The following is a 24,893-nucleotide window of genomic DNA, read 5'->3' on the forward strand; positions in this document are numbered from 1 at the left end:
CATTTTGTCGAATACCTTGCTCTAAATCTTAAGCAATCGTGTCGAGTGATCAGGATTCGTTCCCATCTTGAATTCTCAACCCCCGTCCCCGTCAAAGAATAGGATTTACCAGCTTAGATTTTTATTATATTTTTTTTATTACAGAGAATCCTGAGGTGGACAAAGGTTTGGTGGGAAGCAATCCTAGCCCTTCATCTAAGAAAGAAAAGGTACTCCTCTCTACGGAAATATGGTATGATGTTCTAGAAAAGATTGCGCCTTAAAGAAATGATAACCTTGAAAGAGCAAAGCACCAACTTCTTTGGCACATCATGAAGTTGAAGTCCTACCCACCTTACTTGTAATAACTACGCAATGAGGTAATATTATTGACAAGAAAAAACCCAGAGCCCAAAATGTCCATCTGAAAAGGGATGGTGATCAACAATTCCATACATGTGTCTCAGATACTCTGGATATAGCTAACATAACATAGCTTTTAACCTAAGTGTAAATTATTTCACAAAGTATATCATTATTTAAACTTTCTCAAATCAGTACAATAGTAAAATTGTTGTCCAAAAACTATTAGAAAAATTAATGCCTTAGACAATATATTTTTTTTTTTTCACTCTTGTTTCTAGATAAACCGCTTTAAGGAAAAACGATTCAAAAATTATTATATAAAAATTAAATTAAATTCTAATCAGCACATATGATATATTTTAGATAGACTAAAAAGAGTCTAGAATGTGGCATTCTTTTCCCCAAGAACATTATTATATCTGAGATAGATGACGGCTCGCAACGGGCATAAGAAAATTGGCCTAGAATGGGCACGGAAATCTTACTAAGGGTAAAGATTGTCCCATTTCCGGCCTCCACTGGGACATATTATTGGTAGAGTAGTTTGTGTCATCCATAAAAGCAGAACTGTCTCAATACGACACTTATCAGAGACAGGAGATATATGAAACTGAAAGAAAGAAAGAACAAAAACAAAATTGCAATCTTGTAGCACCCACAATTAATTCCAAAGGTTAGAAAATTTTAAAGCAGAAATATGAAGGAATTGAATAGGACAGAAAAGAATATTATTCGCGGGGTGGTGGAGAAAAGTTCCATAATTATATAGTAGAAATTGCTACAACACGAATAAGGTATGGGATTTAGCTTTAAGATCTACTAGTAAGAGTGTCAAAATAGCAGCCTGGGCTCAGCTTGACTTAAGCTAAACTAAGCGCGAGCTCTGCTTTTTGGGAGATATATATATGATTTTTAGCCAAGCTTGAATAGTTCTTAGCTCGTTTTATGGCTGAGCAACTTGAATAATATGCTTAGTTAAGCTTAGCTTGAAAATAGCATTATATTTAGGCGCTCAGATTCGCTTTGACTCGGCTCGATTTCAACTAAATCATGCTCAAAATTAATTTTGTGCCGAGTGGCTTCTCTAGCGGAAGAAATTATTGGCCAGTGGCTTGGAAAGGAGAGTTTTCAGGGTCCACGGACATCCACGGAAAACCATCTCACTACTTGCCTTCCATGTATATCATGCTCTATGACAAATGGCATAGCTCACCTGATTGCAGAATGGCATCCACCAAATGAGATGATGTTCGGATCAAGGAATTTTGACCAAAGTTTGATTGGAAAAATGAGATCCAAGCATCAATAAAATCTGCCATACTACACCTGCAGCCAGTTAAAAATTTTAAGTTCATATCTGCAGTAACAAGATCCTGACAAGTTTGCTCGACACACCCACAGAAACATATTCTTGGCATCTTATATGTCTCCCAAGTTTCATTGAAAGTATATCTATCAACCAAATAGAAAGAGCCCAAAGATACTTCCATCTATCTGCTTCAACATCAACAACAATTTTTGCTTATAGTAATGTAAAAATCTTTAGCTTAGTAATGGCAATACTACTGTTACTAGTTAATTAAAATATGTTGTCTTGGTGAACAGTCGAATGATCTCTTCAAGATAGACCAAGATCATAAACTTCCCCTCATCTAACATTCCAACACATCGACAGCTTTAATTAAAGCGGCACAATTAGCCAAGAAAAAGATTGGAATAGTAAATAGACATATTCGAGAAGAAAGATCACTACCCAAAGTAAGAGCAACTTTTCGACTCATTAGATATAAAGTGGTGGAACTTCCATTGAAGTATACCATCATATGGGGGGGTCTAAATTAAGAGCTAAGAGTACATTTTTTAAGTCCACTATGCAGTGAACATATATCCTCTGGGGTTGGACACAATATGCAACTATCACATGGTCAATGGCCTTTGCTTGCAGAAACAAAATTCAAGGAAAGAAAATACGTATGGTGCACACTAAAGATATGCAATTCCCCTCTCCGTCCACCAAAATTTGGAGGGAGGAACAGCATAAGATACTATGATGAGTCAAACATACAAATAAGTTCCTTTTACAATTCAACTAGCTCGTGTCAGGTAGGCCTAACTATAGTAGAAACACCAACCGATTATATAATTCTGCAACAAGATTACAGCCCCCATGGAAAGATGTCATGATCTCAATACATTGGGATCAACTTTCGCCAAGCCTTGGACATTATAAGCTTTACGCCACAAGTGGCTCATCAAATGTTAGAAGATCTAAAAGGAAGTCTTTTACATCTTATTCCTCAGATATGAATGACTGCTACACAAGATAAGTAGGGTAAAGCATCCTTGGTAAAACATCCTTCAACCTTTGTAGTCACTAGAAACAAGCTGGCATATTTATTATCGATGCACTCATTATCTCAATCTACTGTAAGGGCTTTGAATTCACAAACTTCTACAGGAGGACCATTCTCAAATTTTCCACATCTAATTCCTTGGATATGACCAAGCACTATAAGAAATGAGCAGAATGGAACCAATCCTTGACCACTACTGAAGCTTGCAACTAACTAGTTCCCACATCGTCAACACCTGAAGCACTTTAAATCTCCAAATCAATGATTGGATCCAAGACTTCACATGCAAATTAAATGACAACTTCTGCACAACTCCAACCAAATGCTAGACTTTGTTGCGAAGGACAATATGATTACGTATGTCAATTTCAAATTAAGATTTTATAAGACCATAGGCGGTAGACAAGCAGACACAGAATCATATAGCTTATAAGTGCTAAGCAGGTGCCTTGTTAAGAACTGTAGTTAACTATCAGAATCCACTAATTCATCAACATGTACAGTAATTTGATTTTCAGAATAAATAGACACACTAAAATATGAAACAAGATGCTATGATGGCCACTTAGGCAGGACTTAAACAACAGTTTCAAGAGAAAAGATAAAAAATTGCTAGATGAGAGCAATGACAATACTAAAAAAAACATAGTAGTTATGTTAAAGACCTTGTCCACCTTTGTCCTTCATTGTCTTGGCAACTCAATGTTAAATCAGAAGATTAGGGAAGGACATACATGCTTCATACTTTGATATGCTGTAATGTATAGATTTGTACAATGGTGATTGATTTAAATAGTTATGCGATGCGCTTTCGTAGGATGTTGTCAACAAACTCGAGCTAAACTTTTAATCACATTTGAACCAGATTATGTGGCATAGTTAATGCCACCAATTGGAAGGCCCATGGGTGACTGGAGTACTCCCATGCAGTGAAACTGATAAATTTCAATCAAGTTCGCCATGTCTGAAGCACAAAACATAACTGAAAACAGAAAAATCTAGAACTACCATAGCTGCCGCTATTAGGGTGTCATAACCTTTTCTTCGAACAGCACACCAAACACAATCATCTCCAAACCAGTACAACACATCTTCTCAATTTTCCATGGTAAAACTAAGTTTCACTTCCAAAAACTGACCAAATATTCCACTACAGTTGCAAGTAGATAAGAGCAACAAAAGGGAAAAAACAAAAAAGGTGTAACAATCTATAAGTCTGCCCAGAGCATTAAAGGTTACACAAGTATTTAAGGAGAAGAACAGAGAAAAGAACACTAGGACCATATTGCTAAGTTAAAGAAAAAAAAACTAATCTTGTAGGCATCAATGCAAAGCAATACAACATCTGAGAATGGTATCGACCATTGAACAGGATTGAGCGAAGAAGGCATACGTTTCGGATCAGGTCTTGAAAGTATAAGGCTGGGGAAGAGAGATGGGACCTCTCCTGGATTGGTCCCCATCGAGAAGCCTCTGCAGCCTGTTCTTAGCACAGTACTGCCGATCAAAATGCCTCACCTATCCAATCACAAGTAGCTCGATATCGCAATCCCAAAATAGAAAGCAAAACAAAAGGAAAAGGAAAAAAGGGAAGGAGATACCCATGTGGGGCGACAACTGTTGACGAATTCTGTCCGCGATTTCTTACACTCGGAGGGGTAGAGGAGTCCGACGGAGGCGATCTCGGTGGGCTTCTTGTCTGCCTCCTTCTCCAAACAAGCGTAGAAAGCGTCGCGCGCCTGAGGGGTGTAAAGAGAATAGCGAATTGGGGATTCTTTCTTTCTTACTCTTCTTCTCTAGTCGATTCCAGATACAACAGATTAGAGAGAGGAATACGAACCTTGTAACATGCGGCTCTACCATGGGCTAGCACGTCGGCCATCACGCCGTCTTCGGCGGCTACCATCCGCAAAGGTCCTTCGAGCTTGGTCGGCTGTGTCGGGTCTATACTAGAGCAGTGAAAAATAAACGAGGTTAGCGGGACAGTAAAGGATTCGTTCACCCGGTAACCCGTTATCGAGCAACCTACTCCGATCCCGAAGTTGGACGCCGGTCAGTTCGCTTATCTCAAAATATCAGATTAGTATTCTTCTGCGCCTCGACTACTTTTCCCCGAATCCCTTCATTCCAAAGGGTAATCCCTTTACATAATTTAATCATAATTCTAATTCCAAAAGTTGTTATTTAATTGATTAATACAATAATCAATTAAATAACAAAATCCATTTTGATTTTTCAATAGCTAGCAAATTATATAGGGAGTCAAATGACACCCAATGTATCATAATATTCATAACTAACAAAGAAAAAAGAAAAAAAAAGGCTTGCATGATTGCATCATAGCTTTGTGATGTTTATCTAAAGAGAACTACACAACCCAAAAGTGCCTTTTTCTCCACAACTTACTCCATTATGAAGCCTATGTTGCTGTTAGTACATATGACTTTTGTGACAAGAATATAAGATTTGGGAGAATTGTTATGTCTATCTTCGTTATCCTGCCCTCGCACATTCTGCATATCCTACCACAATTTGAAATTTCCAGTTACAGAAAGTCTAATATTCTTTTAGGTACTTCTTTCTTTCTTCCTCCAATGATGCATAGAATTTCAATTGCCACAAATAGCTAATAATCTGATACTATTATCACCAATCTCCTTGGGTATACCAGCACGTAACTCAGCAATGTCATGGTTAAATCAGAGAAATGCCACTAATATTGCAAAATCTAAAGAAAGAGGACTCAAAACTAGAAAAAAAAAAAATCTCAAACACCAGCTGGGCATCAGATACCAGAGTTTGCTCTGTTCCCTTTTCTTGTTGCAGAGGCGACCGTCCGTTAAACTATATGCCACGGACTAAACGGTTGGCTAAACGACAACAATGGACCATAGGAAGACAACGCCATGGTTGATGAACCCACCTCTCTGCACCGGCAAAGAAGAAGATGATGGAATATGACGGCAATGACAAAGGGAGACTGCAACAGAAAGGAAGAGAGGAATCTCCTCTCCGGAGGTTGCCGTCATTGGAGAACAAAACAAAGAGACGAGCCGGAGAAAGAAATCACACACAAAATTATTCTCTACCTTAATTTAGCACAGAAAGCAAACACAACCAACTTGGAAATCATAAATATGCCATTACCAGTTCTGGAGCCTTCTAAAGCCACCCTAATTTTCCAGACTTTTCGAATTCATCGCATGAATATGCCATTATATGTTCGGTCCGAATTAAGTACTTAGTTTTTAGCCCACATAAATTAGATAATTTGGATTCCTAGCCAATCACTTTGTATTTAGTTTGGGCTACAAAGCCATTTTGAGTAGATAGTATCCAATTTATGTGATGAACTAGCAATCAAGTGATGTACTTCCAAACAGAAGTAGGAGTGACTTTAAGGACAGCTTGCTACCGATGAATTGAAGGAAAAAAATATAAGGATGAAAGAGACAATGAACTCGAGGAAGCTTTTCTGGTGAATGCCTAATCTTTCGGCTGTCATTCACTTAAACATTTAGATAATATGAGCAGCGTCACAGAAGCTTAAAGCATGATAATCGTAAGATAATCTAGAACAAAGATATCTCACACAAACAATCCCAATCATCTAAATGAATGATGGATAATACAAGCAATAAAACAAACATATGTTTGCATTCTAATATATATTTTTTTAATATGTTCGTCTAGAAAATGTTAACTTTAAGCAACTGGAGCCATTATTGAGTTATCCTGACTTGCGAAAATGAAGAACACCTAAGCATGTCATGCTCTGTGTTCCTTCCGGTTTCAATCTAATTTATTAATATGGCAAGCTCCCTCATCACCACAGACGTTTCTGCCTTCAGGAATATGCTACTCCCTTCAATCAAGCTTTCAACTGCATCTAAGAGGAGTTCTTCAAAACCCATTCAACCAAGGTTGACACTCCAAATCCTGTTGCAGCACGCTTCTTATCGTTCCATACTGGTCCTGCCATATCGATATGCAGCCACTGGACCTTCTCATCAACAAACTGCAAAAATAAATAAATAAATAAAACACACACAATTTCAATTTAATAACATCACATTTTCAACGGGTGTATTAAATTATTGTAATTTATTGAAATCCCTATTAGTTAATCAACAAAGATTCAAAGATCAGAAAGAATTGATCCTAAACAAATGTGTTTGTTCTCCTAACATGTTTTGCCCTTTAATTTATTCCTTAGCTTTGTAGTTTTAATTAGAGGATGAAGTCTTCCAGGAGATTAAAATTAAAGAGGACTTAGATTTGAGAAGATATCTGAAATGGAAAAGTGCACGAAAGGTACTTCAGATCTAGCAATACTAGAGCAGCTGGAAATATAATAAAGGTATTTTAGAGCAATGATGATCGTACCAATGTGGAGCCCATTTTTTGAAACTCTTTCCTATTTTATCAATCATCATCAATCAATTCTAATATTATTCTTATGTCAATAATCATTGAAGATTATCGACAGTAGTTAATGCAATATTCTCATATTATTTTTAAACGAAGTCTTTAATCCCCCCGTCATTCTACATTTAGCTAGATATTATTTTTAATTATTTAATTATTATCAACTAATATTATGTGTTTAATTATATTCTAGAGTATCCAATCATATTATGAAATGTTTAATTATTAATATTAGTTTTAATTAATGTATTCAATCATATTATGTGTTAAATAATATTTATATTTAATTATATCTTAAAAAATAAAGCTATTTATAAAAATAATATATACATAAAAGACTGTAACATAGATTTTAATATGTATATTCAAACTAAAAACTAAAGATCAACGTGCCAAAGACCCAAAAACGTCTTTAGATATCTTCAATTTTTTTATTAAAATTATATTAAAGGCATGCCAGTGTCACATAGGGGCATGTCATTGGCATGCAAAGGCGTGCTGAGGGTGTGCCGATGGTGGCACGACATGGCATGTGCCTTTGGCATGACCATCATTGCTTCAGAGTTTACATTACTAGCCCCCGAAAGCTATAAAGACATAACGATTCACTAGATTTCAAGAGACCTTTGAGAACTATTAAGTTATATTGATGAATAATATCCCATCATGAATTAGATTATTAGATTTTGTGCAAGACCTCATTTACTATTACCAGCAATAGGCCATGTATGATCACAGATGACATCTATGAAGTTGAACTTTTGTCATAATAAATAAGTTTTGAGAGACAATAACATAAACAAGAGTGTAGGTTGGAAACCTGTTTCAAGAAAAGTGCAGCTGTTATAGAACCACCTTGACGACCTCCGGTGTTTACCATATCAGCTACACCTGATTTCATAGAGTCCCAATAGCTTTCCTCCAGTGGCATCCTCCAAAACTTCTCCCCAGAGATCTCTGATGCTACTATGATTTCCTTTGCTAGGTCATCAATGGGAGTGTAAAATCCTGTTGAATGAAATCACCATTAGAATCCCTAAAAAAATGACGCCTTCATTAAAAGAAAGGAATCATCCTAAAACAACTCAACATGATCAAATTTCAGGAAATACGTTTAATCATGATTGAAAGAATCTAAACTAATAAGAAACAACTTAAATCAAAATCTAGTTTAAGATTCAACATGGCGACAGTGAGCAAAATATATGGTACAGTAATGCAAGTCACTTTGGAAGTCATGGAACCAAGTAGTTTAATACTTTAATGTTCTTATGTTGCAAGATACTTAAAGCAAAAAGTGTAATGAGTCAGTTCATGTCATCCATGCTCAAACTGGTAGATATACTAATGCTCATTAATTTTATATGTTTCCTTTTACAATGGCAAATGATGTCAAGGCAACAAATTATATTTGTTATTTGATAGTTATGAGTTATTACTACTCAAAAAATAGACTTGCATAGTGTATGGAGTACGACCAAAGTCACAAAGCAACTATTATAGAATATGGAGTACGGTGAAAGATCATTAAGGTTGTTACCTGCAATACTGGGCCCAAGTGCAACAACACAAGCACCAGTCAGTGTTGCCAGATCAACAATCTGCATGCGACAATTGTGTAAGTATCAAAAACCTAAAACCAGTATGGATAAGTCTGAATCTATGATACACTGAAAAAACTGAGACTTTCCAATAAATCATTATGTTCTGTTAACATGCTTAAACAACCTACAAAGTCTGTAATTTGCATGAATAGCCAATAAACTTGATATTCACATAATGCTCCTCACACAAGTTCACAACAATATCAAAGTGTGTCATTTTCGAGGTTGAAAGTTAGACACTAAAATTCCTAAGCGCATAAACAAATCTTTTTCATTCATGCTCAATTAGTATGTTTAGTCAATACCATTTTTAACCAAGCTAACATATGCAAACTGTGACAATAAAGAAAAAGACGAAGGAACTTTTGAGGCTTAACAACAAATATTACACTCTCAAATTGCAATGTTTGCTCTCCATTTTTCACTTAATCAACAAATCCTTTTCCCACTTTTTCTACTTCCATAAACACTTTCTTCTATCTCTTTCTGACGATAGCTGCAAATAGTCAATAGTATAGCAAGTCTAGCATTGTTTCTTGCTCTGCTTAACATGGGACATTAATTGTGATGTTTGTAACTTTTCATAGTAGTAAGTTACATCCATAAATGATTTTTAGTGATTTTTAGAGAGATCAGGTCTTGCAGGATGGCATCCATGATGATTCCACATAATGTGAGCCTACAATCTTCAACTATTAATGGCAAAATTGATCCAGATTACATCAGTAAAGAAACTATATGTTCATGAAGTCTAAAATTTTGCAGAAAACTTAGTAGATAAATAGTCATACTATAGGTATTTCTAAACTTCAGTACTTTAATGAACATCTGTTTCTTAAGCTCAACCCATACTCTTAATTCAAAGATGAACTTAAAAAGAATCAAAAGAGAATCCAGAATAGTAACAGTAATATATTCCAAAGATCAGAGTCAAGAAAAAAGAGTACCTTAATGAAACATAGTGAAAAACAATATCTGTAAAAGAGGCAAGTACCTTCTCAACACCTTGGTTACAAGCATAAACTAAAGCATCAGCAAGTGTAAGCCTTCCCTCAGCATCAGTATTATTTACCTACAACCAATACGAAGTTTGCAAGTAGGTATTCTAAGTTAAAAGGATAAAGGAAGAAGTCCTATATAAGATGATGAAACCCCTCATGACAAGCAATGAGATAAATTAGTACATTAAAAAAAGCTAATGTCATGACTGATATACTCCCTTCATGGACAATTAGATCTTAAGTTATAATAGTTCTTTATTATGGTCCATAACCCTTAAGTAGGGGGACACAACCATTTGGTGGTTTGTGAAATATGCATTTGATTTGATATATGGAATCTATAAGTTTTTACAAAGGTAATTTATGTTAGCTAAACGAGAAAAGCTTTCCACACCAAAACAGCAAATGTTATGCAAAAAAACTGAGCGTGGATTTATGTTAGCTAAAAATGTCATGAAAGACAATGGGCAGTGATAATTAGTGAACAAAAAAAGTTACTCAAAATTGATACAAAGATTAGCAAACTACTAAAGCCAAATCATTACTTTTTCCATATTTTAAAACTGGCTAAAAAAAATGCAAAACAACATCAAACAAATATTTCCTTCGAAATGAATATCCCAAGCCATCTTAAGTCTTCAGCATATGGATACCTCAATTGTCTTTCCATTCGAAGCTGTGACTACGTCCCCAGGTCTCATCCCCGTTCCACTAATCATATTTTCACATGCCGCAACAATAAAATGAACCTGAAAGTATAAAATTGTAAAACAAGTTCATGAACAAATTATTGTGAACTACAAACCTAAGTATTAATATTTTCCAATTATAATGTAAATGGAAACTACAATACCTCTACTCCCGTAGGTTTGATCTGTCCCAGAGCTTTAGCTGCTCCAAAAGCAGCTGCAGCACCTCCCATATCAATTTTCATAATTTCTATGGAACAGCCTGGTCCGGTCTTTATGTTGTAACCACCACTACAAGAATAAAAGGAAATAAGCACTAAACATCTCTGTACAAACATTTTCTTGGTTGATGTTAATCATGTATGAGAATAAAGCATGTGTAGAACTGTAGATTATGAAGTTAGGAAATAGTAGACCAAGAATGGTAATATGCACAAGCAGTCAGCAGTTCTGGGCCTTCTGGCAAAACAGAATATTTCAGATGGAAAATGAGAAATTAACTAATTGATTGTTTTCTAATAATTCCTATTTTACATTTTGGGCAGTAAGTATCTGACATATACTTGCGTAATTAAGATTTGACATCATTAAAATGGAAATGTACCTGTCAAATGTTAAACCTTTCCCAACAATAGCCAGCTTTCTCTTCACATTGCCTCCTGGAGGTTTATAACATAAGTGAATAAAATGAGGGGGATTTGAAGATGCAGCAGCAACACCTAGGTATGAGCCCATTCTTAATTTTTTGCACTGCTCTGCATCTAATATTGATGCAGTAAAAACGTCACTATATGTAGAGGCAACTTTTGAAGCCTCTTCTGCAAGTACACCTGAAGAAAAGAAAGATCATAAGATTCAACAATTTCATATGGAAATGAAAGTAAAAGAAGGGCAAATAAGGAAGATGCAAATTGCATCTCTTTACATGTAGCATGGTCTCTACTAACCAGGGGTAAGCACGTTTGCTGGGGCATTGACTAGCTGTTTTCCAAATATTACTCCAGCACAAACATCACTCGCATACTTGAGTTTTTGTTCCACTGCTCCTCCAGAACCCAAACCAATAATATTCACTGCTTTAAGTTGTGTCTTTTTTGAATCAGACTTAAATCTATTGTCTTCATACACCCCTAGTACAGTTCCTTCAAATCATAAAAGATAAGACACAAAGGTCACTCACTATTCAGCCAACCTATACTGTTAGCCAGCTTATTTGTTGCAATACTTTAGGTAAGGATCTTTTTAATCATAACTGAAGTTAAATATAATAATTAGGGCAACAGAGAGCCTACCTGAAGCTATTGCTGAAGCAGCATTTAGCTTCAGCTCCTCTGAGATACCATTGGAAGAGGCAAGCACAACAGCAGCATTACTTGCTTGAGCAGTTTTTGCAACTGCTGCAACAGCCTCACCAATACCTCGATATGCAGCTGTAGTAGTAGGAGTGTGCTGACCCAGACCAATTAGTCCTAGTCTTTTGAAACCCAAGCCTGGAAGCCGCAGCACAGTTGTCTGCCCAGCTTTTCCAGTGAAATCCTCCTCTGCAGAAACTTCTGCTAAAAGACCATGAAGCTGTTCATCCAAGCTTTTCAAGATTGGGTTCTCAAATTTTGAATCAGAGTCTTTCAACATATCTTTATCTGTGACAGCAACAGCAAGTATGTCTCCTCTCCATTCTGCAACATCAATCTCCTTAGCAGAGAATGTGATCTACAAGAACATAGACAGAAAATCTTCAGTTAAAACTTAAAAAACCAAGGTTTCCAATTTCGGCCGATCCCACCAGCCGAAACCAGCCGGTTGGCAAACGGGTGGGAACGAGTCAGATCCGACCCGGGGGACATCAATAATTGATGTCCCCCCACCCACCTGCCTCTCTTTCTCCCTTTTCTCTCTCTCTTTTCTTTCTTTCTCTCTTTACTTTCTTTCTCTCTTTCTCACAGGACTCTTCTCACCGACGATTGAGTAGATCTCCGGTGACCTCGACCTCCGGCGACGTTTTCCAACGAAAATTCGATGACTTCGATCTCCGACGACCTTGGGTGAGTTTTTTTTTTCAGTTTCTAATTCTTTTTTTTTATTGTGCACACTGCACCTGCAGCAGGTGCTGCTGCAAGTGCACCTGCAGCAGCACCACCACCACTGAAGCAGCAGCACCGCCAATAGCAAAGAAGATTTTAAGTCAAATTGTGTCTTCATCACAGTGTGAAAGAAATTTGACTATTTTCTTCTTAATTCACACAAAAACACGCAATCGATTGACAATGAAAAGATTGAAAAAGTTAATTTTTTGTCATTATAATATGAGATTGAGGGAGAGAAATTTAAGAAGGCAAAAAATGAACAACTGATTGATTTAAATCATATTTTTGATGAAAAAGACCCCTTGACTCCATAGATCAGAGAAATAGAGGACAGGTTATTAGATGACAGAGATAACCCATGATTAGATGAGATATTGGGAGAGACCACGACGAGGACAGAGGCTGGTATGAGTCGTTCAGCAGTGATAAATAGTATACCTACTGGTACTAGTTATAATCCTGATGATACATATGATGGTGAGATCATCCCATCTATATTTATTGAGGAAAGTCAAAGAGGCATAAGGATTGAAGACGGAGAAACTGAAAATGTATATACATATCAATGACGTCATCATGAGAATGTTGCTTCCTATGATTATGGTACATCGAGTATTTATTATTTAGAGCTATCACAAGATCCATATGCTAGTTATTATCCTCAGTATCCTCGGTATTCTCAGGCACAAAATCCAAATATTGATTATTATCCTCCTCAGACGCAAGTCACACAACAAGATCCATACAATATGACTAGTATGATGGAATCACTTTTTGGAGCATCAGATCCCAGACATCAATATTTACAAACTTATAGTGATTATGATGATAAAGACTATAGAAATTTACAAGAAGCAGCTCGGTATTTATTAAAGTTTTAAATTTTCAGTAAGTTAATACATTTTTTAAGTTTTTAGTCTTCATATGTGAGTAATTTTTGCTTTCTTATTTTTCTGTCATTTTTTCTAAATTTTTCTATATTTTTAAATAATATTTAGAATTTTATATAATTAAAAAATAGTCTGATTCGATACGAACGACCGATACGTATCGTTTTTCTGGACGGCCGATACCAATCTCGATCCCGAAACTGGGAACCTTGTAAAGAACATGCTGATTTTGTCCATATCTAGTTGAAACTTTTGCCATTAGAATTAAATATGAAGATTTGAAGACTTACTGGAAGCATCTAGCCAATGACACTAAGATCACGAAACACAAGTCAATAAATAACAAAAAATAAATAAAAATAAAGCGATCAGCAAGATGAGTATAGGAAGACTCCATAAAACAATGTCAAATTCCAAAACACTTAAAATGATTTGCTTCGCAAAAAGTGCAATTCTGGAACAAGATTTAAGTTCAAAGCTGTAATCACGAGCCATTGATATAAAATGGAGACCGGTGCATAACTATCACCTTCACGCCAGCAATAAATGTTTGTGCAGCTTGAATGACATTAAGTCTAGAGGAGATCATGGTATCAAATTTGGCATTATTAGGGAAAGTATATGAATATTGCAGCCAAATGAAGAGGAAAACGTTGAAAAGTCTATGTTTTGGTTATATATTTAGAAGATATCACAACTAAGAAAAACATGTAGACAGGCATTAGTCGAGACAACAACAACGAGAATTGTAAAAGACATACCTCTGTTAAGTATGGCGTTTTTTTTTTCTAAAGATCATTTACTATTCAACAAGCATCTTTCGTCTGAATAATACAAACCCCAAATCACCAAGCTGTACCATTTGATTTTGTTCAATTAAACATACTTATCTGACAAGGGCAAGGTAAATCATCTATCCTGATACATAGATAGTCTTTGATTCAGATCTCCTCCAGTGAATACATCTATGTATGTCTTTCCAATTAAAAAAGACTCAAGATCGGTCCAACCAAAAGAGTAAAGAAGAACAGAGATGAAACCACCAAAAGTATGCATATGAGGTCAAAATAGGAGATAAACTACCCACGGCCACAAATCGAATAAAGACGCAACTTTTCGAACAAAAAAAGGCATAAAAATCAAATACCCAAATTCCCCCAGGACCCAACAACGCTAAACTAACCATCCATCTATGCCAGATTTCATCAAACAATTTGCCTCCCAACAAATAAAAAGATAAATGATGCAAAATCGATTTGGGGTTTGAAGGGAGAAGACCTGAGGAAGTTCAAGGACGGCGGGCTTCGTCAGGCCGAGAGTGACACGTTCGTCGTCAGCGGCTGAGTGCCCCATGGTGGGTACGTTTCTCGAGACACGTGGCCGGGCGATGAGGGTGGATGAGGACGGCGAAGCGGCGGATCTCGGAGAGAAAGCAAAGGCCGCGACGGAAGGACGGTATTTTATAGTAATTGCGGTATTAGTAGTAGCTGTAGCGGAGACGGCAAGCCGTAATATTTATTTATTAGTGGAGAGTGGCGAACTGGAGACTAGCGGATCATTTTGGATCCGTCTCATCTCTCTGGTGCTTTATGCTTTATCGAAAAGTTAAAAAAGATTTTTTCTAAGAAAAATATTATCATTTTCCCCGGGGCGTGTGCTGGCTTATCTGGATCCACAGTCGTCCAATTTTTAATGCTCATTGTTTTTTTAACCTTTACTTCCATTAAAGTCAAACATTTTTACAAGCTTGATACACACAAAAAATAGGGAGATTTTTTTAAGAGCCCCTCTATCTATCGGCACTACAAGAAAAATCAAGCTAACAAACAAGCTAACTTAAGCTTTTTTTTTTCGATCCCGAACGGATCTAAAGCGACGTAGCTTTAAGCTGCAAAAAGATCAAATAATCACCACCAATTGTGGTCGTCACCCTCGTTAGCGAGGGAAGAGAAGGTAGGTAGTGGGCGGTAGCGAAGCGACTGCAGCCACGAACAGTGACACATTAGGAGATGGCGGTGTAAGTTTCTAGAAAGAGGTAGAGTCGACAGAGGGGAGTGATCGGCTAAGAGCGGCATGATAAGAAGGTGGTACAAAAGTGGAGGAAAGGGGAACAAGAATGAGAGAAAGAGAGGGGAAGAGGATGAGGGAGGGACCGTGACCTAGATGGTCGTGGTTGCAGCTCATCCACAGCGACTATAGCCTCGACAACCATAATTACGATGACCTTAACAACAATGACCCTGGTCAAGCAAAACAAGGAGGGGAGAGAGAGAAAAAAGAAGAAATAGAGAAGAGAGAAGGGAGCAGGAGGAGAAGAAAAAGAGAATGAAAAAGGGAGGGGGAGGAAGAAGGGGAAAGATGATAGAAAAATATCTTGCCGTGAAGGGAAAAAAAAACCCCTCCCTTCCTCCCAGCCAAGGCTAGGAGGAGGGGAGAGGGATAAAGACGCCAACAACGGTCGCCGACGAGGAAAACCCTCGGTGGAGGGTAGAAGAAAAGCCTAAACCCTAGTGAAGCAGTCTGCTAGAGTCGGCAACTCGACATGGTTACTAAGAAGTGGAAGCCATCGAATGACTAATGTGAATGCCGACATTGGCCATTTCAATGCTTATTGTTAGTCTGAGACATTTACAACATTGTCATAGCAAAATTATTTTTCTATCGCAAATTTTGCAGAGTCCTTAAAGTTATTTTATTATACTGAAATCGCACAAAAAAATTATATAAAAAAGTAAATTTTATTACCTGAAAAAAGTACAGGTATTAGATAATACCAACTACCAAGAGTGCCCCTCATCAGTACAGTTAGACTAAGCCAATGATAAATAAATGTTTTCATCAAATAAAATCAATTCCCAGTACTCTTGGTTATATAGTCGGTTTTCAATTTCTTCCGTAAGCTTTTCACCAAGTCTTCTTCGTCACAAAGGTTCTTCTTTCCTAGTTTCTCGTCCATGACTTTCTTTGAATTTTTCATCATATTTTTGTGCCCCAAAATTATTTGTGCTGTTAAATTTCTTTACCTTAGACAGCATTCCAAATAATGCTATTCTGATTCAAAACTTTAGACCTCAAACTTGTGGTCTCATACAGTTTATAAGTCTCAAACTTGTGGTCTCATACAGTTATATCACTTGTTGCACAAATAAGAAAGCGATCCTAAACATGTCCAATAGGATAAAATTTTGATAGTAGCATTATACTAAACAAAAAAAAAAATTATATAATTAAAGATATAATAGAAAACAAGATAATCTAGCAATCCAAAACGAATAAGAATATCAAATTCAAAGCAAATGGGATAAAATTTATGTGATTCAGCTTTGTGCTTATACCCACGGTCTATAAAGAAAAAAAAAATCTTTCAATTTACTAGTTAAACGATTGAGAGGCAAAAAATGAAACTTGGTATCAAATTTAGAAATGATTTAATCTTCATCTGAAATATCACTCTTGGTACACAATAACCCAAACAACCAAATATACTGGTAAAATTTTCTAATCTTTCTAGGGTGTTTTCCCTTCCCGGTGGATTCTTGAGATTAGGAGATCAGATTCTCATTCTATGAGCTCCCAAAGCTGAGATCTTTGGGTAAACATGCCTGCAGCTCCGAAGGTATGGTCCACGAATGTCACGGATTCCGAGGCGAGGCCGGTGCTCGGACCGGTGGGGAACAAGGCGAGGTCGCCTTCTACGCTCGGAAGCTTTGTAGTCATGGTTGATCTCCTGAAAGCAGTAATTAGTTTAAATATCTTTATATCCAACTGCTACTGAAATAGCAATGAAGATAATAGAAATCTCTTTCCACTAAACCTTAAGATCTGAGATAAAGCGGAAACAGCCCAACACAGAAGTAATGAAGAGGTCGTTAAAAATTGGTTTACGAAGCATATTTTTCGGTCAGATAGCTAACACAAAAAGTATAAGTAAAGATCTTGTGACGAAATTTTACGAACTAAATCGTAAAGATAATGCCTCATAATTCGCCTGACAGAGAATACTTTCACAATAAGGAAAACCTTCCACCAGGAAGCCTAACAGCTTGGAGATGAAATATGAACTAGGAAATACAAGGTGATTCCCATACAAATTCCTCCATGCAAAAGGACTTAAATTGAAGACATATGATTAAGAATACAGAAAACCCAGGTATTGAGAAAGCTCTATTCTTGGTTAGTACCTTATGAGTAGTAGTCACAACTTTGTTCAACTATGTTCCTTGTTTAAGAAAGGAAGAAACCAGGAAGAAAGAGGTTTTACCTGTTCCAGTTTTTCTCTGCCACATGATAATCTTGCCTGCTTGCTGTGTGTAATCTGTTTCACACAGGATAACAAGTTCAAATTAACCACATTATTCTTTGTTCAGTTGGAAATAGGGACAAACTTCCAGAAAGATAAATATGTTGAATGTGGATGCAATTGGCTTAATTTAAGAAAGCAACAGAAAAACTCGCCAGAATTAACTGAGAACAAAGAATTTGCATATATATAATAGACAGAGACACATTGTACTATACCAGACACGAACAAACACTTATTTACATACAAATATACCAGAAAGCACACAGAAACATGTATAGATATGCGTGTATAGATTTTGCATTTGACCCAATTAGTTATAGGAACTCACATGCTACTCAACATTCTCACTTGTAGTTCTTTTATTTATTAGAACATTAAGTCTTTTTCCAATTAGCCAGGAAGGTTACTCGTACAAGAATTAACGTACTACTGGAAATAATCTAGAACAACACCTTTTGTATTTTTCAAAGTGAATCCACTCACCTAGCTACTCACATTTCTGCGCCATCCTCGGAAGTTTTCTATTACTCTAGCTTTAGTTTTCTAAGAACAAGACCAATACATGATACAACTGCTTATACGTCATGATCAGAAAGGACGACAGAGTAGGTTAGCAGCTTAAATCAACCAGTACAACGATTAAACCCGCTCTACCCACTCAACTCGCCTAAATAAGGGTCCCGGACTTTCAAAGTTAACTCATAAGTTCTAATACTGAAATCCATTATTGATCAAATAAAAATTAATATCAAGATAATATGATAAATTTTGCATGTGTACATCTTACAAAATACACATTATGCCAGATAATCTAGCTATTACTTTATCACTCAAAAGAAAACGAAGCCTGCTGTACTGCTAGAACCTCATTGTCCTCCAAGGTTTCAAATTTTACCTAAAGTCGGACTCAGAATTAGGATAATTCTTTGCGAGGGGACATTTATTGTATGTTCACAATATCATATCTTCAACTGATAATTAACTTCAGAAATTTTTGTTTACTTTCTCTTACTATTAGACTCATGTAATTAGGTTGTCTAAAATGGATTATCTTAACTGGACTTTTTGAAGAAATTTCTTAAATCATATGCATAGATAGCATTCCACAAATTATGAAATCACTTGGGCCATACCATATCAATAAAATTTTACTGAATTTATGGCGTATTCAGCCAACAGTGAAGATAATCATGAATACCCTCAGCAACAGTGCCAACACTTAGTCATACTATTATACAGAAAAATGAAATTTAACGGTCTTAAGACCGAAGCAATTTAATGGGTCATTCAATCCCTCAACTAACTGAAGCATACGAACTCCTCTACATAATGCAAAAATAGAAGGCACACAAGGGTCCAAAGAACATGAAAAAGAAAGGGGTTACAGATGAATGAAAGGAATAAGAATTGAAAAATATACACATCTGTTGAATCTCATGAACAAGATTGAGATTCTTTCTTTCTGATAGCAAAGTTTGGAAAATCTATCCAATTTGTAATATTATCATGGTTCGAAGTATCAATATGTATCATTATCTTCCATTATCGATCCAAAACCGGGTACGAAACTAGTCATTTCTTGGTGTCAACCCAGCATCAGTCATATTGGATGTAAACACAAAATTTTGATTTTTTTTGTGTGGACTATATATAAATGGTACCATAAATTGGATCTAACCTAGATCTAACTGGAGATATCAATTATTAATGTCCAAATGCCTTGAGCATCATATTTTATGTATTTTTTTCTCTTTTTTTTCTTCTTGTTTCTATTTTTTCCTTCTTCACTCCACCATTTTCCCTTTTTCCTTTAACACATGATACAATTAAGTTTGTTTCAAAGGTAAAATGCTGGCATCAACGAGCATATATATTTGCTGAATCCATTCATAATTTTGATATTGTTCCTAGTATTTTTTTTTCTCTTCATATTACATTACTACATCTTCTATGAGTAAAATAAAATTTTCTTATCTTAGACATTTTTATGAACTTTTGTGATTTTTTATTTTTTTTCAATTATATTTTAGAATTTAAGTAATTAAAAAATAGTTTGAAACCAAAAGGTTGATACAATGGACAAATTGGTAATTATGACTAATATTACTAATACATATCATTTTTTCAACAATCTATATCGATATTGAGAATCTTGATCATTACATGACCCATGAAACAAACTAGATCTTAAGATAGTGTACATACAACATATAAAGAAACAAAATATTACCATTTCATCTCTCACTTTCTTAATCAGTATAACGATCTTAATAGATATCACTAGGAAATATAGCCGCACACCGCGTGAAATCAAGTCTACACCATTTTACAAACTCTGCCTAGAAAAGTTAACTGCTAGTAACGGAAGATAGATCTTACAACTTCCGAGTCACAAATAGGAATTCCTCAAACAATTAAGTTTTTTATCGCACCACTTTTACTGTGTGACAATAGGTGGATGAACTTAGTCTCGTTGTCTACCTACCTAAGCCACAGTTGTCTAGACATAAATGATCTCCTCTTCCAAATGGCCTTGTCCAAGTGGCATCTGAATTATATCCTAAGATTAAGTGTATTAGTTCTTTTTTTAATGCTACCTGCAAAATACTTTCGATTCTGAATATGATCACATGAAGAATGTTTTTGTTAGATCACATTGAAGAAAAATTAATTCCTCACCAATTTGAAGCCATGAAGTATGGCTTCAATTGGTACTCCAAATCATATATCCAAAGACCTGCTTGCTTGCTACTATCTCATGGGAAAGAGTTCCATTAAACAATTCCATATTCTGTCACAAATTGGTTGCTTCCGAGAATGAAAACATAAAAGACCTTCATCTACAAATTGTAGTGTGAGGCAAAACAACCCACCAATGTTAGGAAATGATTCAGCCTTTATAGAAAAAGAGTGCAATAAACATAGCAAATAACTATCACTAAAGTTTGTATATAGAAGATGAGTAAAGCTATTCTTCTATTAGATAATTTAAAAAAATTCACAGTTTGTCTTATATGAATCAATTGCCTCAGGATGACTAAACAAAATAAAAGCTCATGATCTTGAGTGATATCCACTACCAAGGGGAAGATTAAATTGAAAGAAAGTAAACATCATGAAGCAAAATTTTAAATATCCATGTGTTCACCAAGTAGTAAAAATGCCGTTAACTATATTGTTCGACATAAGATCAAGCACCATATGTCATCTTCTATGGAGCTTAGGACAAGATCAGAGGTAGGAATGGACTCAGTGATTCTGCCTTCACTTACCCTAGGAGTAGAAGCCAATTTGAGCAGATAGGATTGTTGTCCTACTACTAGCATCTCCTATAATAAAATCCTTTCGAAAATGAACTAGCAACTTAAATTACCACACATTGTAGTCGAGATTCAAACAACCACCTCTTTAGTTCCTATTCATCACACATGCCCATAATAGGTTGTAGTAAACAAAAGAATGCACAAGTCAAGAACAAACATTTAAGGGAAGTAGCCAAATTAGTGTAATTATTCAAAATCTAACACATGGGCTGTTTGGTTTTATGTATTTCAAAATGCAACATTTATAGTGCTAAATGAGAAATCAAAGTAAAGAAAAGTCTTATATCTTTGTCTTTTTCCCTGTTAAAGGTTGAGAGTGTATATTTTGACATCCACTCATTCTAAGCCTCGGAAATGATATTTCATGGGATCTATAAACTAAACTAATTTTGATATTATACTTTATATGTGTAGATGCATTTTTTTTAATATAAATGAAATCAAACGACCCCTAAGGTCCTCTTTGGTTTCACTCTTTTTCAAGATGCAACATCTATAGTATTAAATCAGAAATCAATGTGAACAGGAGTGTTACATCTTTCGATCTATTTTTCCATTAAAAGTTGAGAGAATGTACTTTAACATTCACTTAATTAAAATATATAAATGCTGAATGTGAGCTCATCTTGAGCCCTTGGAAAAGATATTTCATGGGATCAATAAACTAAAAACTGATTTTTTTATATTATGCAGACGTAGTTTTTCAAAATATATGAAACCAAACAGCCTCTAAATGTTATAGGGCTCCCTCCAAAATGATGATGTACTATTTCAGTTTAATTTGCCCAATGTAGGGGAATAAACAGAAAAACCTTGGACAGTGAAACAATTGCAATAAAATCTTGCTCAAGTGAGTCATTTAGTTTTGCATCGTTTAAACCGTTGTTGGATACTAATAAGCTGCGATCATTAAGGTCTAGTTTCCAAGAAATAGTTGTTTGCTTCCTTTCTTCGACGTATTTATGTGCTGAATAGCCCCTACATAAATCTCCTCCAAAGAATTTAAATCAGAGAAAAGTGAATGATATCTATTATTTCTAAAAGAATGCCTTTTCCAGTCAAATTTTAGTCGGACTCCGGAATGTCCTAATAATGTAACCCACGATAAGAACTACCTGATTGACACTTCATTAAACTATAAAACATCAGATTAAAGAATGCTAAGGAGTACCCCACATGCACATATTAGGTAAGCTTATCCCAAATGGCAATCTTTAAGCAAGAGTCTACCAGACGCTATCCCATTTGCAGATCACAAAATCTTCTACACGAGGTCTTCGAATAACAAATATATATGTACAAAATTTTAGATCCAAGCAGTTGACTTCAAACTTCTCTTGCATCCATAGTTTTCTCAAGTACCCACAGATTGGTCATACCATCCTCGAGCACATAAAGCCCTTTTGCCCCCTTAGCCAGGAGCATAGGAAAGCTTTTATCCGTTAATGAAGAACCCTCACACTGCCCCGCCTAATCTGAGATCAACTCAACCAAAGAGCGTATCTATTACTCGGATAGTTTGCAACAAGAGGACTACTGACAGCAAATAATCCAAGTGAAATCTAGAATAAGAAAGTCTCGATGATTCTGTAAGACCTATACAGTCTTTGTCACCATTTCGGTCGCCATGGACTACCAAATTAAAACCATATACTTCTAGTTCGATGATCTCTTCGAGGCATGAAGAGTTAGCAGCAAGAATGAGACCGGCACCATGACTACCAGATTTAGTAAGTAGGAAGGACGGCATAGAATAAAGGGCCATTCACTACTAACCTGAGATGGGGAGAGACCGGATCTCTAGTCTCGTGTATTACTTTCTTCTTTTGGGCAAGCGCCCTCACACGCTTCCACGCCTCTTACGAACCAGAGAGAGAGAGAGAGAGAGAGAGAGAGAGGTGGATACGGAGGAAGAATGAGAAATAAGAGATAGAGATAGAGAAGACCAGTCAAACAGTGATTCCACAGTTAAATCCGGACAGCCGAAAAAGACTTACTGGGTTAGTCCTTCCATCGTCCGACGAGCTGCTCGCCTCAAAAGTCACGCTTATCCTCATTTTTCCCCCAATTCTTCCTTTATCCCGATGGATCCCAAAGAACAAAGCTGCAATTAACAAGGAGTCAGAATAAACAATTCATTATCCCGCAAGAAGACGCCTGAGTACCGAACAAGCGAACTGATGGACGCCAAGCCTTGTCAGGCCTCCACGCGTAGCCCTCGAGTCTTTCCTCCAGACCTCCAGAACTTTCTTTCTCATCAAATCAATCGACAACTCACACACCCAAAGGAAAAAAAAAGCAGGATAAGAATAGAGAATAGAGAATCGTGTGGTGGTAGACGGCACAGCGAGTACCGATAAAAATAGATCAGAGAGCTGACAAGAAGAGAAGTGAGCACGCAACCGCAGCAGCATTCACGCCGATGCTGCCTGCCGCTGTGTGCTCACTCTCTTCTGTCAGCCCACAGACCAATCCACCACAGATAAAAGATAGCAAAGAAACAAACCATAAGATGATGATGATGATGATGATGATGATGATAAAGAAGAAGAAGAAGGGAGAAGGGGTCTTCTCAGATCTGATCTAATCTACTATTCTTCTTCTTCTTCTTCTTCTTCGCTCTTTTGCTTGCATCGATCCCCCTCATCTCGCCTATTCCTTTATATAGAAGTAGTCGAAGGTACTTGTTCGGAATATTAGGGTTTCTCCTTTAGTTCCTCTCCTCGCCTCGCCTTTAAGGCCGCGATTTCGGTTAGCGGGTGCCGAGATCATGTGCGCTACGTGTCGCCATGGAGGTACCTAATCCTGACTCAATTCCTCTCAATTTTTGGTCCTCGACCATCAAAAATAAATAAATAAATTACACCGAGAATAGAGAGTTGGAGCTTGACCTACGTCTCGTACCACCGTAGAGGAGGGAAATTTATTGAGGATCCGGATCACAGGAGTCCGCGTATATAATTCGCTATGCGGGCGGGAGTTTCGTCCCCGCCCGTAGGCCCCACGTGCGGCTTGTTTGCGATGGGACTGCGTCGATTGCGTTCTGCGACTCGATCAAGACGGGTGGTACTCGCAGCCCTCTTCTATCCTAACCGTACGTTTCCAAGTTACTTTTTTGAGCTAATAGTACACTTTTCAAACAGCACCCCCCAATAATAACAAATTAAATTGCCTCGTCCTCGCTCCGTGTAATCTATTCGAAATCAAATCTCTCTCTCTCTCTCTCTCTCTCTCTCTCTCTCTCTCTCTCTCTCTCTCTCTCTCTCTCTCTCTCTGTGGCCGTTTTTATGCTGGTCCTGCAATAGTTAGCTGGCCAGCCATTGATTGGGTAAAGAGTAGCCTGTCTTGGTGGGTGTGTGCAGATGAACCTAGAGGAGTGTGGGCCCCTTGGATTTGGATTATTACTTGGGGGTGTTAATTCCCATTAAGACCAACGCTAATTTGTTATGTTCTTCGAAGTAGATACCTCCTTGATAAGCGAAGTTGATAACTTGTCCAGATAGATAGCAGTCAACTGTGGATCCAAATGGGAGAGATATAGCAACAACTTGTAATAAGATCTAGATGTAACACATGAGTATGGGCATCCACGTGATTTGTTTACGACAATACACTAGAGGAGGACGAGTCAAGGAGTCCAATTTGAGGCTTCTTTTATGATGAATGAGAAGCATGGAAAGAGGACAGTCTAGATACAGCGAATGGTCAGACTTCCGACAAAACATATACGTCGAGATAATGGGTCCCAACGACAGACTCATCACTCGTCAGCCTTGCTTCAACTTAATATTCTCTTTAAAAAAAAAATTCCATTAAAGAGCACAGCTCATATATTGTAACCTTGGATAAATTTGAATGCCACTTGGCTTTGC

At 36.7% G+C, this 24,893-nt stretch overlaps 2 protein-coding genes across 2 annotated transcripts; both read right to left on the reverse strand.

The window, feature by feature from the left end:
- Positions 1–3,798: 3,798 nt before the first annotated feature.
- On the reverse strand, positions 3,799–5,743 carry LOC140780823 (uncharacterized). The gene is made up of 4 exons (XM_073126564.1): positions 5,623–5,743; positions 4,540–4,643; positions 4,301–4,438; positions 3,799–4,217 (listed from the first exon to the last, which is right to left on the reverse strand). Exons 1-4 carry the CDS (start codon positions 5,726–5,728, stop codon positions 4,101–4,103), a joined length of 465 nt encoding a protein of 154 aa, XP_072982665.1. The 5' UTR covers positions 5,729–5,743; the 3' UTR covers positions 3,799–4,100.
- Positions 5,744–6,287: 544 nt separating this feature from the next.
- On the reverse strand, positions 6,288–14,963 carry LOC140784235 (leucine aminopeptidase 2, chloroplastic). The gene is made up of 10 exons (XM_073131513.1): positions 14,674–14,963; positions 11,714–12,131; positions 11,369–11,563; positions 11,026–11,251; positions 10,586–10,712; positions 10,386–10,481; positions 9,726–9,803; positions 8,668–8,728; positions 7,948–8,135; positions 6,288–6,717 (listed from the first exon to the last, which is right to left on the reverse strand). Exons 1-10 carry the CDS (start codon positions 14,746–14,748, stop codon positions 6,589–6,591), a joined length of 1,593 nt encoding a protein of 530 aa, XP_072987614.1. The 5' UTR covers positions 14,749–14,963; the 3' UTR covers positions 6,288–6,588.
- Positions 14,964–24,893: the final 9,930 nt, after the last annotated feature.

The sequence above is a fragment of the Typha latifolia genome, chromosome 1, assembly GCF_019914945.1.
Source record: "Typha latifolia isolate L0001 chromosome 1, TyphaL0001v2, whole genome shotgun sequence".
Taxonomy (NCBI): domain Eukaryota; kingdom Viridiplantae; phylum Streptophyta; class Magnoliopsida; order Poales; family Typhaceae; genus Typha; species Typha latifolia.

Excerpts from the sequence above, each read along its gene's own strand:
- LOC140780823 (XM_073126564.1), bottom strand. The coding sequence starts at position 5,728 with ATGACGGCAACCTCCGGAGAGGAGATTCCTCTCTTCCTTTCTGTTGCA. Across the intron at positions 4,644-5,622 it reads TTCTTTGCCGGTGCAGAGAG|ACCCGACACAGCCGACCAAG; the intron begins GTGGGTTCATCA and ends GCTCTAGTATAG. Across the intron at positions 4,218-4,300 it reads ACAGTTGTCGCCCCACATGG|GTGAGGCATTTTGATCGGCA; the intron begins GTATCTCCTTCC and ends GTGATTGGATAG.
- LOC140784235 (XM_073131513.1), bottom strand. The coding sequence starts at position 14,748 with ATGGGGCACTCAGCCGCTGACGACGAACGTGTCACTCTCGGCCTGACG. Across the intron at positions 11,564-11,713 it reads TGCTTCAGCAATAGCTTCAG|GAACTGTACTAGGGGTGTAT; the intron begins GTAGGCTCTCTG and ends TATGATTTGAAG. Across the intron at positions 9,804-10,385 it reads CGAATGGAAAGACAATTGAG|GTAAATAATACTGATGCTGA; the intron begins GTATCCATATGC and ends TATTGGTTGTAG.